At 42.6% G+C, this 19,170-nt stretch overlaps 1 protein-coding gene across 1 annotated transcript in view; it reads right to left on the bottom strand.

The window, feature by feature from the left end:
• Nucleotides 1-19,170, bottom strand: part of ndst1b (N-deacetylase/N-sulfotransferase (heparan glucosaminyl) 1b) — a 44,759-nt gene that overhangs the window by 3,686 nt on the left and 21,903 nt on the right. Inside the window, exons 2-11 of the mRNA XM_030781371.1 lie at nucleotides 14,332-15,317; nucleotides 11,875-12,348; nucleotides 10,300-10,387; nucleotides 10,025-10,179; nucleotides 9,129-9,314; nucleotides 6,801-6,929; nucleotides 6,299-6,481; nucleotides 3,599-3,695; nucleotides 1,201-1,324; nucleotides 488-662 (exon numbers count right to left, since the gene is read on the bottom strand). Coding sequence (XP_030637231.1) covers nucleotides 488-662; nucleotides 1,201-1,324; nucleotides 3,599-3,695; nucleotides 6,299-6,481; nucleotides 6,801-6,929; nucleotides 9,129-9,314; nucleotides 10,025-10,179; nucleotides 10,300-10,387; nucleotides 11,875-12,348; nucleotides 14,332-14,874 — 2,154 coding nt within the window. The 5' untranslated portion in view covers nucleotides 14,875-15,317. The remainder of the gene's footprint in view (nucleotides 1-487; nucleotides 663-1,200; nucleotides 1,325-3,598; nucleotides 3,696-6,298; nucleotides 6,482-6,800; nucleotides 6,930-9,128; nucleotides 9,315-10,024; nucleotides 10,180-10,299; nucleotides 10,388-11,874; nucleotides 12,349-14,331; nucleotides 15,318-19,170) is intronic.

Genomic DNA, 19,170 nt, shown 5'->3' with positions numbered 1-19,170 from the left:
AAGACCTCAATTTCATAATGTTTTTCTGTGACACCAACAGTCAATATAATGTAGATAATTCTACATCATTTCTACGAGGCTGCATTTCTGAGAACGTACCGAGTCGCTGCGCCAGTCACTAACCAAGAGCAAGACGTATTACAAAAATGGAGAACAATATTACAGCTATCAGCAAGAATCCATTTTAGGCTATTTAGAGACGTTTCCCAATTCCAGGCCCAAGGATACAAAGGATTACAACATTTTCCGTGCAAGTAAACACCAAACCTCCTGTTTTAGATCAAACAGTAATCAAAGAGCCTTTGAATAGATGAATCAGTCTGGTTGGTATTTGGGTGGAAACAAAAATGAGCAAACTTGTGGGTGCGGTGTTCAGGACTAGAACTGACAGACAAAAAAAAAAAAAGATTACGACTCTTTGGTCCTGAGACGAGATAACCTAATTATTTTTTAAAATAGAATTGTGTGTGGCAGCTGACAGATTTACCTGGTACCAAGAGTAAGCTCTGTCTGCCGGGTTGATGAGGATAGTGATGATTTTGGCTTTAGGCAGGAGGGCTGCTGCCCTTCTTGCTGCCACCTCTGAATCAAAGTAGTTGGCGCTCTTTTCAAAATAGAAGTCTGAACTTGTGTTAGAGGGCAGAGGGAAGTACTCCATGTACCTGTCACCAAAAAAAGAAACAGAAGTGTCAGAGGGAGCTGCTGAAACATGTTCAAACGAAGAAAAAAAACATAACAAAACCCGGCTTTCGCCCAAGCGCGGACAGTGCGCTGAATCTACTTGGCATTTCAATGAAGTTTCTCCAAATTTTAATGGCCAGGACTTTCAACTGTTTAGCCTAATATGTCTGCTCTCTTTCCTCTGAATGAACATGTCAGTTCTGTTAGTGCTTGATAATAAGGTGATATAATGACTGTATGCTACTCCTCACAACTGAACGAGTGAAAAAACAACGGTATGTGTATGAGGGAATGGCATCTTGAGCTACCACAGTGCACAAAGTTTCCTTATCTATATGTCACTGAAGCCCAGCACACATTAAACATTACTGATGAGAGCTTTGCACCACCCCACACCTCTCCAGAAACCTTTAGCAATGATAGGGACGCTCATCTAAACTACATGCTGTAAAATGGAAAAAAAAAAAAAGATTACTGAACAAAGAGAGAGGGAGAGGGAGAAACGATGAAGCTACATACCAGTCAATGCCTTTGTGATAGTTGCGACCATTGAAGAACTGGATCTCTTCAAATGTTTCTTTACTGGGATAATTGCTGGTTAGGTCAGGGTGCATGCCCAGAAACAGATAGAGAGCTGTTGTGCCTGGGAACAACATAATTAAAGTTCAATTCTTCTGGGAAAGAAAGCATATGTAGGGCAGATCTGAAGCACCAATGCACTTATGGAGAAGGTAGAGAAGTATAGCTATGTTGCTACATTTTAAGGAGTGTCAATGCCCTCTTGGTTAAGGCTTAAAATACAGGGGGAAAAAAACTTTCTTTTCATTCAACAACAATGTCAATTCTAGATCATCTAGAACAAAAAATATGGTATGTATAAACTCGTACATTATAATATTCATATTTTTTTGTTTTTAATGATTGTTCTGGTTGAAAACACACTCAGCCTGAAGAATACAAGGAGAATGTGAGTGGAGCCCTTGTTTCCACATTGAAATGGAGGGACAGAATGAAACAGAGGTGAGATAAAGATGGACACTGCTGGCCTGGCCTAGAAACGGAAGTAATTACACAGTTCAAAAACAGTCTAAATTCACTCTAAGGGCTCCAACCCCTAATCCACTTTTATTGAAAAGATTAACAGAGCCATTTTCCTTCCCACTCTCAGAATGGACTATTGCTCCCTCAAGACATCTTTTAGAAGTTTAATTAGTCTAGGCAGTAAACCTGGAATTCCCATTTACTGTGGCACAGTCAAGGTTGCAATAACTCCATCCCTCCCCCCGAGACGGACTGCCTGCCTGCCTGTTTGCGGTGAGCCTATAAATGAAATGTAACTGAGTAACACTTGGATATATGATGGCTGGGTTGCCAGATACTTGTCCAAACCCCCCTGAGAGGGGAAGAGGCAGCTCAACTCCGAAGGCTGGGTATGTGTATCCATGACAGACTGGTCAAAAGAAGATCCTTTACTCGTAACACGCGCTGCTGTTACCGTGTAGATTTCTAGTCACGTCAAATACTTGGGGATATTTTGGCTATATGGATACAAAGCCCACAGAAATAACACAGACTATCTACGGTATAACAAATGATTTATTTCCCGGTTAAGAAAAGAGCTGCACAGAGGGAGATTAAAAAGAAAAAAAACCCTGATAAAAACACAGATTGCTCCTTCTCTTTCTGTAACACAACATCCACTGCTGTAAGCTAAGAGTTTGGACTCACGCTCATGCAACTACTGTGGCCTGAAAACTTAACGATGTCTCTGGTTCCTATGCCCAAAAGCTGTTAGGATTAGAAGAGCTCTGCAGAAATGGACTTTTGAAAACGAATCCTTCTGCTGGTAAATGTGTGGTCAGTGTTTCACATTCGGACCATTCTTGGCGAAAGTCCGATGCCCACCAGATGACAGACTGTGAGATTCTTGCGACTGGAACTCTCGTCAAATTGACTGCACGACAAAGTAAGGCTGGAGCCTTTGGGTATACGGTCGACGAGTTTTTAAGAACCGCTAAAGCCTGTGAGATTAACTGCATTTTAAATGTGTTTATGCGTTTACAGTTGAGGACATGAAGTGTTCATCGTTGTTTGTTTAGATTGGGAATCCTTTGTATGTTAATAATTAGCATAGCAGTTCACCAGTGTTACATTCTCCAGGGAGTGTATACACTACATTGACTCATCTACACACTATGAGTGTTAATTTCAAACTGGTGGATTTGTTGTGTTCAAGTATGCTCTCTAGATCTCTCTAGATAATTCCATTCATGGAGCACATATATAGTCCATTCTCACATCATTAAACTGCCCCGATGTTAGTTGATATTGTTTTGTTTGGTTGCCAGTTGCATGTAGAAACCCACACACATGCGCATCTACATCTATGTACTCTCCTCTGTTTGTGCCAATTGATTCTCCTCTAATCACCTCGTTGTTTCTCATAAGTTCCTGTTGATAAGCTTTTTAAATTGTGTTTGAACTATTCTGAGTGTCACTAAATGGCCATTTGTATTCAACTTTGTTGTAATTTTCTCAAATATGGTGAGACCAAAGCATGCTATTTCTTTGGTATTATGCAAATTTTATTATCGTCATTTTTTTAGTTTTGGTTTAAAATATGAGATTTAAATGTTTTCATTCCAATTTCTATCATTAATATTGTAATACGATCTTAATCATTATTTGCAATTTTCAATTAACAACTAAAATTGCAACAGGACAATTTCAGTAATTTTATGAGAGTTAACCACTAATTTATACTGATAGGTGAGAACAGCAACATCATCTTTACGCTCTGATAGCTAGACAGCTTTTGAGAAGTTCTGGAGGACAACCAGATTAGCAAAGCTAACGGAGTACAGGATGTGTGTGTGTGTGTGTGTGTGTGTGACTGGGTAAAGGAGTTGAGACTGACCAGTCTTCTGCGGGCCAATGATGAGCAGCTTGGGAAAGCGGTCACATGTCTTCTCTTTGGACCAAATATCTTTATGTCTTTTGTCTTCACACGGATCCTGTGGGAGACATGAGTCAATTTCAGCAATGTGGGGAGAAAAGGTACCTTCCAACCACAATAATCTCCACTAAGCCAATGCAAAGCATTAAGCTTACTCATACAGACAAGTAAAATCACCATGGGGGGAAAAAAAATGTGATGTTTTGAACAGCATTGCTGGACGCTGCTTTTTTGACAGCTTCTCAGTACTTTGTTCATTGTCCATATAAACTATGACAAAATGATCATTGCTGTTACCTTTGAAGTGCACATAGACAACAAATACAGTATGTGACTGGTTTAATCAACTTCAGAAAAAACTGCAGCCAGGCACTCGTGCTATAGAGCCCACCAAACCTAGAAAGATATCTAAACAGAGGAAAATGGAGGAAAAACAGGCTTTTACAATGAAACTTTACGAGAGCATCTTAGCATTATTAACCATGGAAGAGAAATCCCAGACAATCTTATTTTTCAAAGTTGCTTGCTGAAAACGAGAAAAACCCCAGGGTTCTCAGTCATTGACAGTCTTATTAATCTCACACTTACAAGCTCCTCTGTCCTCATTTCCACATCTAAATGTGAAGAGTCTGCAACATTTTTCAGAGACAGGATAACAGCAGTAAGTTTGGGTATAATGCAGGCTATTCTCAGTGATGTGTGCGAGTCTCACGATATACTGTTCCCCTGTTACATAAGGCCATTATGAATTTTTTACCATTACTGATAGACATCGAAGAAAGAAATCAGGCAGCTTAGGCTGGATACCTTCCCATTAACTCTGTTCCTAAGGATACTATTACATTTGGGTGAAACATTTGCTTGCTTTTCTATTGTTTTTACCCTGCATAAAACCCAACCTTCTGGGTTAGAGGAAGAGTCACAGCCAAAGGAGAATTGGTTGTTTTTCAGTCAGATCTGACTGAAAGAAAAAAAAAAAAAATCAAAGCCATCATGTATATTTGAGGCCAAGCAGTATGGTCAAAAAAAGGGGAAGTAACAAGTTTTATCCCTAACTATGAATGCAGGTGTTTATTTCATTTTGTTAAAAGCACACCAGGAGGTTATTTAACAAGACAGGATTTGTGAGTCATTTAACCCAAAATTCGAGACTGTGCATCAATATCGGTTCAAGCTACCTGGTTGGTGGAGAAATCCCACTCCAGAAGCTTTGTTTAATACCAGGCTCAAACTATGCCAAAACAGCAAACACAAAGAGAGCCTCTGAGAGTCCTATCAAAGACAGGTTGTAATTATGAACGAGTCAGAGTTATGATACGTGCCCCTCCTTATTGGTCCATGCATCTGCAGAGAGATGTCTGGTACAATATGATATCATCTAGTCCTTCTGCTTCAGGGCTAAATGAATTGTAAAGATGATGTTACGTGATGTCTGCCTGAAAGGCTAATCTACGAACCCTATGAGTCTCACTCATGTCAAAACATCTGTCTCTCTTAATGAGGAGATTACCCTGGGAAACCTGAACTGTAGCAGTAATTACCTGCTCGACTACTGGCGCGTATCAGTGTTCAGCTTGCAACTTTAAATGCGCTTTCAAATAAGCATACTAAAAAAAAAGTCTTAAAATTAATTGTAACAGACAAGTTGGTTCACATCACTCAAATGAATGACTATTAAACATTGTAGCGGTAAAATCGCAGAAAGAACCGCCGCTGGGGCATTTTGCACTCCCAGATCGGGTTATTTAAATCTCCTCACATTCAGGTCCCCACCAGCGGACTCCCTGTAAGAATAAGTGAGAAGTGATGGGTACCTTTTCAGAGCAAGCCAAACTTGGGAAACACTATGACAAAACAAGACACATCAGAGATAGATTTGCTGTTCTGAGAGAGAGGTGGAGAGAGAGAGACAGTCAGAAATAGCGAGACAGACAGACAGACAGACAGACAGACAGACAGACAGACAGAGTGTGGGTTGCTTCAAAGTCATTAAACAAACAGTACAAACCGAAATACTAATCAGGAGCTGGCTCAAAACTATTTCTTATCAGTCATCGACCTGATTGCTTTGATGGCAGTGAAGAGTGGGGTCTGTTTACATAGCACAGTTCTGAGAAATTGGGACAAACATCCAGTTAAAAGCTTGCATTCAGCGCTTTCTAAAAGAATCCTCCATACATAAAGCATAAGATGCATGCATGGCAGAACAACTGGGCCAACTTCCTCAGATGATACATTTACAAACAAGAACCATCATCACCATCACCATAAAATGAGACTAAAGGTCTGAAATGCTGAGAGCTGAACACAGGATTGTTTCACCAAAACCTCCTGATATCAAACACACTCAGGACAAATAGACGCTATAAAGGGAAATGGGTCACAAACATATTATACCCACAGAGAAAGAAAAATATACTTCAAAATATTTGGACTTAAATGAGACTATTTAAGAGATAGAGTCTATGGTTCCAGTGCAATGGAGGGGAGAGAGAGACAGGGAGAGAGAAAAAGAGAGAGAGAGAGATAGAGAGAAAGAGAGAGAGAATGATAGCTATAGTGTAAACAGACAATGACAGTGAAAGGTAGTAGAAGACCCAATTTCAAAAATAGCACTCCCTGAGACGAAGCTCCACTGTGGGGCCTTCTCCTCTCTCTCACCTGCCAGATGGGGTCCCTCTCCTCGGGGAAGATCTGAAAGTAGCGCTGGGCCAGCTGTATGGGCGGCAGCGTCTGCAGTTTCAGGTTGGTCCACGTCTGTAGGAACTTCACCAGGTTCCTAAAGGTGTACAGACCCAGACGGTCGTTGCCATAGTTGGACAGGTGGGTCATAAAGATGCTGATCTGAAAGAGGAGAATGAGAGCCAAAGAGTGAGTGACAGTGACGCATTTCAGCATGTGTGTCTGTATATGAGAGGCGGACGTCTAGAAGTTTCTCTCTCTCTCTCCTTCCATTAAAACATAACGATACATAAAAGATACACTGCCCTTACAGGTGGAGGAGTAAAAATATAACCTCATCATATGGGCTTATCTGCTAGAGCTGATGTGAAAAGATCACGTTATCTCCAATGAAAACCTCACGGGTTAAATAAAGTTGTTTTTTTTTTATCTTTTTAATCCTAGCAACAGCTGCGGGGCTGGATCTGATGGAGCGACTCACAGGGTTGAGGAGTACGGTAAGGAACAGCTCTCCTCCGTTGATAAGTTTATCCAGCTCCTTGGGGCCCCCAGGGTATTCATTGTAGAAGATGGTGTGAGTGAAGAGGCCACAGGTCTGTCTAGGCAACACCTGAGAACCAGAACTTTCATGACTATTTCATTGACTACAAACCACATACCATTCAACACCACAGCATAGCATTCTGCCGGAGCAAACGCAAAAGCACCGGGGGAAAAAAAAAAAAAATGAAGTCATACCAATACAGTGTAAGACTTTTCTCTTTTTTGTTGTTATTTTGTCTTTCTTTTTTTTTTTTTTTTTTATCTGGGAACAGGAGCAAGAAATCATGATCACAGTATTCTTTGGCACAACAGGATACAAAAAACGTTACTGATGCATTTATCAGTGCAGGAGGAAAAAGGCCGTCATCATCTGCTCTGGGAATACATCAAGAAGCAATACTCAAGCTGTAGCTTTATATTGTCTGCTGGTCAAGGACATGCAACTGATATTATATTCTGTATGTTGGGGTGGCTTTGGGGTTTGGGGGGGGGGGGGGGGGGTGTCCATTTGTGCTCCCCATGTCTTACCCATTGTCAGTGAAGAGTATAAAATATGCCATTCCTATATAACTAAAACAAAATTAACATCATTTTTCACAAAGCAGATTTGACTTATTTATTAATTTATTCCCCCCCCAAGAAATGCTTTTCTTACTGATCAATAACTACATAAATCATCAGATGGTCAGTTTGGAAATCCACTGTTTCTGTGTGATTTCAGATGGAATGATCCAAGTTTTGGGAAATTGACCAAGAATGGTCGTAGCACCTTGAAGTGTTTCAAGAGTATATGTTTATAATATGCCGAAATGCATTACATCACTGCTGTTATTTTATATATTGGAATAGCGAGAACATGCCTATCCCCAAAGCTCATTATCATGAATTGAAAGTCTTTAAAAAGGTAAGGTGAGAGAGTCTAAGCAGTCAGTCGTCTGTAACGGGAGTGAATAAAATCAGATCGTTCTGGCTGGTCGTTAAAAAATGACTGCCCTGCTGAGAGCTGGTTGGTGAGGTACTGTTGGATATGCTGACGACTCCTCTGAGTTTTCACTTTTATGAGCACAGAGCCCAGCCCAACCCAACCCAACCACAGAGTGTAGAGCAAAGCTGAGAATCCCCAAGAGTAAAGAACTGGACAAATCGATGTTTACATTGCAGAGACCGGGCCACTAAGTTTCCTGAGAACAATTCACACGAACATGCTAATGTCAGAATTAACGCCACCGTTACAACTTGACACTCAACTGCCGGACAATAACAAATAGGGCAAAAAAAAAAGTTGTTGTATATACAATATCCTGTCTCCCAACACATCGCCATAATCAAATAAAAACGCTCCAACTTACGCAGAGTACACACTTGTTTTGCAACACAGGGGTGACTTTGATTTTTAGACCTCGTATCAGATACAGACAGATGCTAAACTGCTAACAGTCCCATCCCATGCAGTGATGTGCGCCTGAGTATTGGTGAGTGCCAGGTTTGTGAGTGCCAGTTCGAAGAAAATGGTTCTCTGTGGCGTGTTTTAAAATACTTTTTGGAAAGAACTATTATGTTTGTCTCTTTTCAGGAGTTGGCCTCAGAAATATCTGTTTGATTCATTCTGTCTCTCTCTCTCTCTCTCTCTCACTTTAATCCCAGTGTGTGTCTATGTAGCACAGCTCTGTCAGCATGAGCATAAGAAAACACTTTGACATTAGTCAGCTTTGGGATATTCTGTCTGTCTACTGACCCCCAGAGTAAAGCATAAACTGTTCAAACCAAAAAGAAAAATCTATGCTTTTATAAAGGTTTTACCCACAAGTCCCCTGAGGTCTCCACACATCAAACACTAAAGGAATAGGCAGGGGTTTATGTCTAACTGCATTCAAGTACAAATGTGGTACAACACTGAGTCATCCAACAAAAAAAAAAATGCTAAATCAACAATACATTGATCGATGTGTACGTCTGTCAAAGAAACTTGTGGAACTAATTAAAACACAGCCAATTCATGGGTCTGATTCAGACATACCATTATAATACTATTATGATCAGATATACTATTTTTGCTTGCATTACAAAAAAAACTGGCCGCTTTAAAAGCTTAGCAACATTGAATAAATCTTATACTCTTTCCACCAAACTTGGTATAGCAGGAAAACCCTTTATGCAAGCAGACTGTGTGTTGAACAAGTCACAGAAGTTAGAAATGTGCGTGTGTGTGTGTGTGTGTGTGTGTGTGTGTGTGTGAGTGTGTGTGTGTGTGTATGTGTATCCTTACGCTGATTCCGCTGTGGATGAAGCCCCTGCGGAAGCGGGCAGGCTTGAGGTGGGGATATTCCTCAGTGCTGGTCACTTTAATACCCCACACTTTCTTCCAGGCCTCATACAGCTGCATGTGGACAGGGTAGACCCCCGAGTGGTGAGGGGCCACCGCGTAGCCCATGTTGGTGGGGATTCCATGCTCCTGTTAGGAGACAAAAAGGGCTGAGATTGCAATATTTCAAGAGAATATTTCAATATCTCTCCTTAAAGTCCAACCTAAGGGGTTGTGTCTGCCAACCTGAAGAGTTTCCGACTCGTATACAGGTAGAGAGTTTCCGACTAGTATACAGGTAGAGAGAGGGTAAGTTGTTCCACACTCAAACTGACAATTGCTGCATTTCTACAGAGCTTATAACTACTTTCACTGGGCATCTATATTAATCAGCTTCTGCATTCACACTTCATACAGCCACAAAGTGCTTCCACCACACTTTCACACGCTCAAAACCTTTTATCTACCCCATGTCTATTTTTGCTTCTTGTGAGAGTAGAAAGCAGACAGGTTTTTGCAGAAGGACTTCAGATGCATTTCAATTGACTATTGTTAACAAAAGCTAAACACTCATTATATTTGTAAAAAAGAAGTCAAAGCAAAACTACCTTCTCATTATGAGAGAGCAGGTGGGGGCTTCTCCCCGTCATACTGTTGCTAAGTTACAGATTCCACTTTCTTACAAAACAGGTGAACAATTTAGAATATTCCATATGAATTTACACAGAACAGACAGCAGAAAGTTCATGCAATTGCCAAAATGTATGGAAACAGCTGGGGAAACAATGACATCTCACATCATCTTTTTCACTTTGTACTATACTCTCAGAACTGTGGTGAGCTCTGGGTTGCGATCTCACCTCAGCAAACTTGCGGTTAAGCAGCATCTGTTCGGCCAAAACCGAGTGGTTGTGGAAGAGATGAGGTTGCATATGGCTCCACATGTGTGGAAACCACCAGAATTCTTTACTAAAAGACAGGAGCAGGTCATCACCTAGGTCCTCTTCATCTGTGCCTGAGAAAGGAATATGCGCACACACACACAAACCTCACCATGGGTTAAACATTTAATGTATGAAATCACATTTAGTACGGTTGGAATGATCAGTTCTTAATGTGTGTCACATATTCTCACCAGCATGAAAGAACTTTCCAGAGAAGCCCAGGTTAAAGGTGAAGTTAGGCACATGGGGTCGAAGCTCATTCTGTGTCTCCAACAGGGCCTACTCAGAAAGTGAGAGCGGTTAAGTAACTGACAAACACAGAGTTTTACAAACCGAATACATGTTCAAACATTTTACAGTCACATAAGCAACCCACCAAGGCACAACACACACACACTCACAGGCTTTACTAAACACACACAGAAATAATGTATGTGTGTATAGTCACAGAGACACGTGTGTGCCTACTGCAACAAACACAGCTGTCATTTGGCTTTTTGCTGTAGGCCAGAGAGAGTTACGCTTGTCTGTTGTCACTGTCCTGACCATGTTTGTTTGTGTATGTCTCTCATTTTAATTTATTCACGGCTTCATTTCTAAACAGCTTCCCTCCAGTGTAACTCAGTCATAGGGAGATTCATATTTAAAAGTGTTGAGGTCCATTACAGAAAGTTTTTGATTATATTTACAGTCTACTTGCACCCATCACTACAGATTTCAGTTTGAGAATCCAAAAGCCAATAGAAGATGACAAAAAGACAGAGAAAAAAAAAGCCAACAAGGGAGCAAAGCTGTACACCTTTGAAATATTCATGCCCTCAAGGCTGGTTTTTGGATGGTCTTTGAACAGTGAATCATCAAAAAAAAAAAGAGAGAGAGAAAGAAAGAGAGAGTGAGAGACGAAGATTGTGAGAAGAGTTGAAGACTCTGTAGTGGCAGCTGAAGTGTTGAAAAGTTGTTGGCTCAGAATGTTCGTGACAGGAGAAGACCGTCAGGCTGGCCAGAGGTTGATCAACACTGACACAGAGAGAGCGAGTACTTTGAAGCGCTTTTGTGCACTGCTTCTAAGAGTTTTCTTTTAAAAGGAAGAAGAGAATTTCTTTGTGTCGCTGGAGCCTTCCTTTGTCGTTGGCCTTTGGCTTTTACTCTCCCATTCTTTAACCATTCTTCACAGATTTCTCACTCCTACAAACACACCCATACACACAAACATCCACACACAGATAAATGGATGCACAAACACACACACACACACACACACACACACAGTGTCATTTCTTGGCTCTTATCCAGGCACAGCAGAGATAGAGAGAGAGAGAGAGAGAGAGAGAGAGAGAGACTGTCAGGGCCACCTGTGTGTTTGAGTCTCAGGGAGAAAAAGGCTCTTTGAGACAGGGCTCATGATTGACAGGCAGGTTCCATGATGCCACAGAGCAACGTCTTCACAGCAGTGTCCTAACATCACCTCTACAGCAGCTCTGTCACCTTTATTACTACTCCTCTGTTCAAGATCCTCTCGGCAGTTAACGTCCCAGAGTTAAGACGTGCAGTATGTATCATCGGAGAGGTTAAGGATAATATCCCACACACACACACACACACAGGGACACACACACACACACACACAGGGACATACACAGAGGCGCACGCACACACTTACATGAGGACCGTTGGCATATGCTCGTGCAAATGCACAAAGACACATGCACAGACACAGTGCAGACTCAAAATTACACACGTCTCAGTAACTGTTTGTGTACGCATACCTTAACATCAGACACCTTCATGCGCGTGCCTTCCTTGCCTACGAAGATATCGTCGATGTCCACCAGCAGGTAGCGCTCCAGTGCCAGCGAAAGCCGCTTGCCCGTTAGGAAGCTCACGGCGTCCACAAGCACCAGCTTGTGTAGCCAGAAGTTCAGGTTGTTGCCAAAGAGGACACGTTGGATGCCGTCATGTAGGCCCAAGTCTTGCACCACCGCTGCGTGAAGGGGCCCCGGAGGCAGGCCGACCTCCAGGCCATGGGCCTGGGCCAGCAAAACAGGCTCATAAGTGGAGTGGTTGGACTGGAAGACAGTCCAGTCGTCACCAGGCAGCGGGCCCCTCTCCACCTCACGAGCTTTGGTGATGAGCAGCAAGGGTGACTTAGGGTTGACACTGCAGTCTCTCAGGCCAAGGTTGGAATGCAGGAAGAGAGGGAAACCCTTCAGTTGGGCATTCTGAAGACTGTTCTCATTGGCCTTACGGGAAAGGATGGACAGAACTTTAATGAGAAAATCATCATTATTCTGCTGAAAGAGCCCAACAAAGTTCTCTGATTGAAAGTAAGCCTTTGGGTTCGTGTACATTTGCTGTTCATCTCCACTTGATGTCTAAACTGCAGAGTCTGGACAACTGGGTCAATCGAAGAAAAACTAATAATTATAAACAAAATCAGCATTTGGACTGAACAGAGCAGCACCTGTCTCCTATAAACACCTAACCATTTTTACCATTTCAGAGAGTTAGCATCTACACAAGGAGATGCCAACAAATTATCTGGCTGAATACTCCAAGGAACTTTGAGCACAGTCAATTCATGGCCTGTAGCATTCTGAGGTAATGATCTGAAACTTCTGGCGGTTGTGATTGTCTCGTGAGACCGTTCAGGGTTTCAGGGTTAGAGGAGAACTACTTGGGTGGACAAAAGCTCTCTGCATTCCATTCATCTTAATCAATAATGTTTCTGTCTTAACACTCCCTGTTTATTCTGCTCCGCCCTGCCATAACCACAGTCCACAACTGTCATCACTTAACCATCCATGTAAAAAAAAAAAAAAAAAAAAAAAAAATTTTAAAAATGCTCCTTATCATTAGCCTTAGGATCCCTAAGAACAACAAGACGATGGATGGATGGATGGATGGATGGATGGACGGATGGATGGATGGATGGAGGATGGATGGATGGCTGACTGGATAGATAGATAAATGAATGGAGTTGGGGGCTGTGAACAAATATAGCCCTTGGAAGATTATGTCAACTCAAGTACCACCTAAGACCCAGATGGTTCATCCTAATTATGCATCAGCGGCATTAGACAGTAAGACTAATGGGAACAAGGCAAGAGGGGCTTAGGGAGGTTGATACTGGTATGTGTAATTAAACACTGGAGTGCTGACGTCTGCCAACACTAACCCATCCCCTGCTTGATTTCCTCTCTCAGCTCAGAGTGGAGGGTGGCTTTGGCTGAGCTATGGAAACTAGCAGATTCAAGTCCAGGCTTGATGGAGCAGAAACTATGTACGCTACATTACATGGGGGGGGGGGGGGGGCATTGAAAAGTTCTGTTTATGCCACAGAGAATGGGACAGGTTTGCTGAGCCATGCACCTCTGTGCTTTCATCAGCCACACTCAAGGCATTCAGTAAATTAGGCAGTGCCCAGTACAGCGCTTGCCTTTGTCAAGGGCTGACGAGGGCAACAGGCAGTGGGACACTAAATCGTTCACCTCTCTGCTAAAAACATGCTGCAAATTCAATAAAAATTTGGAAGCCCTTGTCTCATTTCTACACATTTAAGGCCACCAACAAAGTGCCCCTTCAGAACCAGAGAAACTCTCTCAGTCTTCCCAGAGGCTAACTTTCATCAACCATGAGTATCCTACACTCTAATGTGGTAGACTAACATATCAGGTTATCGTGGTGATGAGTGGGGCCTAGAGGGTCAATTCCCAGGTCTAACTTCAGCCTGAAGCGGCTCCTGCTGCTCTGAAAGAGAGGATGCATCTGTACTGGGGTCTGGAGGACCCGGTCCTGATGGGCTGACCAGACAGGTAGGGCAGAAGTCTGACCTTCAATCTCTTGCTGCAGATCCACAGATACAGGCTTATTTTCTCACACTGATTATTCATGTCCTAGCCACAGGGCCTCTATCGATGCCATTTACGACAGAGGGCACCTCTGTTCCTTAACAAATGTTTCTGCTCATTCCTTGCAGGTGAGATTTTGATTTTTCACCATAAAGCAAACCACTTGTCAAGACTTTTAAGTCTCATCTTATCAGTTTGGTATTGTTAATTCTTTAAAATATCAGAGGATGTTTGGTAACACGCTGATGGCCCTAAAACTAGACTTTTCAAAGTCCACCTGAACCTGAATCATGTAGAAACACCACAGAGAGGAAGAATGTAACTGAAGACAGAAGTATCAGTCACAGTGAGTAAAGATTAAAGGTAAACTCTCACCTTGAAGAAGCCTATTATGCCCACTCCATACTCGACACAGTACTTGTCCAGTAGCTCTCTGTTCCAGGCATCCAGGTTCACATACTTGAGGATATTTTCGTAGATGACAAGCGTGAATCGGCCGCGGTTCTTGTCGGTAAGTGTGGGCATGTCACCCTTTCCGGGGGCAATTTCTGTCTGGTAGCGGAAGCGTGCAGACTCCAAGATGGCTACTATGTCTTGGCCCAGCTGGGAATATAGGCTCTCTACAAATACCAGTACCACAGGGTCTGTCCGAGATGTGTCTGCTGGTCTCACAGTCCGTGGGGGCAGCACCCTGGCAGGGGAGGGGGTGGCCTGTGGATCCTCCCAATCGGCAGTGCCCTCTTCGGACCCACCCACTCCCCCGACGCCAGCGGCTGGCTCCAGCTCTTTCTTCACCCCGTACAAGAAGTAGGCAGAGATCAGGACGCTGATCAGGCAGAAAAGGAAGAGAAGCAGAAGGCTGGTCTGCAGCGTGAGCTGCCGGCAGAGACGCCTCAGGCGTCCACACACCAGCATCATCACCCCGCACCTGCTTGTACCAGTTTATGGAAGGTGCTCCACTCACAAAAGAGCTTCAGTATCTAGTCTATTCTTACCAAAAAACACACAAAAAAGAGGCGGTTTGAAAATGGGCTCCTCTTCGTGATCTAGTCTCATGTCACCATTGCAGAGGGTTCTGGGCCTGGCATGGGCAGGGGACAGCATGGGCAAGGGTGGGTCTCCACTCTCCAGCAGGGATGTGCACTTTCCCGTCCCCATGCACCAGCAGCCCCCTGCCCAACACGCCCCCTCGTCTCTCTCCCCTCACTCTCCCTCTACGTTCTTCACTTCCAAGCCAGACCGACGAGAGGTAAACCTGGAGGCTGGGTGGAGAGGTCACCTCAAGGTCAAAGCGGCCGTTCAAGAAGCCCCATTCCAACCAGGTCATTCCTATAACATTTTGAGAAAGTTGTCCAGAAAGCCTGAAATCAAAAGGGGGGAAAAATTAATAAGTGGTAGCAGTGTGATGGACATATATAGTCACATTTCTGAAAAGTTTTTGAGTAACTACAATCTTGTTTTTTCATCACACCATTTAACTTTCTTTTTTTTTCTTGCTGGCAAAACGTGTATTTTCTCAGACTGTCATGTTCTCAGGCATAACCAGTGCCACTGAAACACTTATGTATTTGCCACTCTGTCTCACCACTTGACGAGTCAGAGCAGCTCCATGCTGACAAGCAAATGCCGTGAGAGCACAGATTTCAGAGGGTTCCCCTTCGCAGAATACCAAAAGGATCTGAAGAACCATTTACAAAAGCAGTGCTAGGATTACAGGATAATGGCGGCTGCTTGTATTGATTAAGTGAGACTTAAAATTTTTTTTTTTTTTTTAAATTCTCTTTCTCCTTTGGCACACATCAAAGCAGTCAAAGTCATTTTGTCTTTTCATCTTCAGAGTTGAAGTTTAATGTATGTCACAGATGTGTTGGCTGACAAAAAAGACCTCTAGGAAAAAAAAATCCTCTCCAGATAGCAGGTTAGCATTATTCCTTCTCTCCAGCAGAAAGAAGAAAAAGGAGAACATCAGAAAGCGGTCAGTACACAGTGTGAAAGGACAGAAGAGATGTGGTCTGAGAGTGAACGGAGTGAGCCATAAAAGGAGCTTGTCATGATCATATACTAAATTCCCAGAAAACCTCCCACCCATCATCAGGGAGGAACAACTTTCTTTACAATTCTATCACATAAACTCCTTTAAAACTTTTCTTGCAACTCTTTAACAAACTGAAGAAAAAAAGTAAATGAATCCTACCACAGGAAATGTCAGGGCCTTTGGGGTACCGAAAAACAGCATAAAAACCGAGCACAATGTCTCAAATTAATCACAAGGATACTGTTTGATCTTTTTCATAAAGGATGGGATATAAATGATACTTTATGTACACATACAGGCAGACACAAAAGACAACCGCCAAGTCCCCCCTGTGGTCATTCAACTAAGCGCCAAGGCACAGAGGACCACTGAAACACGGGGGGGAGCAAACTCAGATCGAAGTGGCAAGACACAACATGACTCGTCTGGAATAAGGGGCCTGGTTTCAAAGGCCTTTGAGATCCATGTAATGTATGGGCTTGGGAAAAAAGAGAGATCGGGACAAAGAATCAAAGTCTCACCGGAGAACATGGGGATAAAAATGAATGAATAGCACAAAATAGCACAAAAAGTACATTCTAAAGGATGAGGGGGAGAAAAAAAACAGCACAAGAGAGGAGGAGGAGAAGGTGGTGGAGGAGGGGACGAGGGGGGAAAAGAAAAACGTGTGGGGAACACAGCCTGTGAAAGTTAAGCCAAACATCCATCCCTCCCACCCGAAACACAGCTGTCAGTGTTCTAGTCCATTTGTGTGACCCAATATCCCCATCAGGAATTTTTTGAAGGGGGGGGTGGAGATGCATAGCATAGAGTTGAGTTTTTTTATGAAGCAAAACAAAAGTGGGCAGCTTTCCACAAGGCCCCGCTAGGATGACGAGTTCGTATCCTGCACCTCGACATATCCTCTCCGCCCTCCGCCCAGGCTTAAGCTCCAACCACAATACCTGTCATCAGGCTTCCATTGTGCCTCACAGAGGAACGCAGACAGCAGTCAGAATGTCGTCAGAGGTTGAATTACAGCAGGGAAGCTCTCCCATTCATGCCTCTGGGTTCTTTAGTATGCTCCAGTCAGTTAGCCTGAGAAAACAGACCTAACCCCATTGTGTTCTCTGGCTTCTCAGAGCAGCACGATTCAGGTGACATGAAGCATTAACGAAAAAAAGAGAGGAAAAAAAAAAAAAAAAAAAGGAGGATACACCCAATAGAATTGCAAGGACATGAAACAGACGGGTTTCACGCTGAATGGTTTATATTAGCAGAATGTCCCTTTCCAATGTGCAGGAAGGCATTACAAATTGCAGCAACATAAATTTATTTTCTGCTTTGTTTTATGAAGAAGCTTCCAAGTATCCAAATCAGTGAGAAGGATTTGCAAATAGCAGACAAAGTACAGAGAGAGTAGCAGCATACTCTTCAGATTATACATCCTTCCTTTCTCTAGCCAAAAGGCTTTTTGATGACAAGACCCGGATGCCAATAGATGCTGATAGCATATTCTCTTACAACGAAAGTATGAAAAGTGTTTGTTTGTGAGGCAAATGTAATGCAAAAGAAACAGAGAAAGTATAACATGCTTTATTAGGTCTTCAGAGAACAATACACTTGAAAAAGCCTCAAAGCAAATAAGCCACAGCCAAAGATACATAAGAGAACCTACAGAGCAATTTCTATCATCAGCGGAAAAACACTGCTAGCTGCCTTTCAAGACAGCTGCAGTGCCACAAAAATAAACGCTGAGAAGGGAGAAACAAAAGCTTAAAAATAAAAAATAAAAAAGAAAAATGTTGAAATAAAGTGTTGAGACATGGAAAAAAGGACCTTGACATTTAGAGGCACATTGCCATCTCCCATACCAGCAAGTTCCTTCTAGTCTCCTTCTCTTTCCCTCCCCACAGACTCGACAAGCATGTGAAAAAATGCACCCTGTCTTGTAGACACACAAAGGCCATTTTCTGATGATAGCACCATTGCCACAATACGCCCTACCTCAAGGCCATAGTCATTCCTAAACCTGCATACCTTAATCATTTTCTACCGCAAAGACCTTACCATCAACCAGCTGTCTCAAATCTATAATTTTAAATTAGAATCAAATCTAACAGGCACTACAGACAATCTGGTCTGAGGCTATTCGGTACATACCATTTGACCCATCTATAGCTAATCAATACTACCCTACATCAATTCTAATGCACAGCTGACAGCAGAGAGAAACAAATACACACACATGAACGCACACTCATGCACACACACACACACTCAGACACACAAAAACTCGTTCACCTTTGACCACGGGGAAAAGCAAAACCAGATGAAATGACTAAATGAATAGAGAAACAGCAGAAACCATCAGGAGACATTTTGTGAAAATGCAACACAAGCCCCTACTGGCCCAGCGTTGATTATACTAAGCAGATTACTTGGAGCATTTCTGAATAAAGGACATTTATAATTAAATACATGCTGCCAATAATCTACTTCCAGGAACAGGGAATGAATTTATTTCTGGGGTTCTTCTTATTGATTGTGTAATTGTTCAGATGGCAAAATCTTTTCCCACTGTTCAGTGCAACTGAACTGTTCAGTGCAACAGTGTCACAAAGAGGTAGGGGACGATCAAACAGGAAACATATTGGCTGTGATTATTTATTTATTTTTTTTAATTTATTTTTATTTTCTTGGCTGCAGCTTACTGCCTTCAAATGAAATTCGAGAAGTTTTGAGGGAAAACAGAATCTCAGCCCAATCACGCACCATTTCCAGGGGAGATAGGGTGAGACTATCAACAAAGTCTAAGAAAACTAGAGTGTCTGAGCAACAGAGCAGTTGCATCCGTAATTAAAAGAGTAAAAGAGAAGGGGGAAAAAAAAAATCGACAAAGATGTAGCCTTCGAAGCCTTCAAAGCTTTCATAGGTTCTTTTATTCTCCTTGCTCTATTCCTGCTTTCTTGTCTGGTTTCAAAGCCACGTGGAGCTTCAGAATGGATGATGAAATGAATAGATGATATGAAATTTCTTGAAACTTCAGTCTCAGAGGTACTGGAAACTTCCTTGAGGAGGTGGTATAGCTATGCCTGCTGGGGTCAAGGGACAATGGCTGGCTGTTAGCCCTGGATGGTTTGCCTCACTGAGGCAGTCTGTCCAAAGTCTTAGACCCCGCAGTGAAATCCTAAGAAATC

This window comes from Chanos chanos, chromosome 8 (assembly GCF_902362185.1).
Source record: "Chanos chanos chromosome 8, fChaCha1.1, whole genome shotgun sequence".
Lineage (NCBI taxonomy): Eukaryota > Metazoa > Chordata > Actinopteri > Gonorynchiformes > Chanidae > Chanos > Chanos chanos.
Note: the sequence above shows the minus strand (reverse complement) of the source record. Positions and strands in the feature narration are given on the sequence as shown.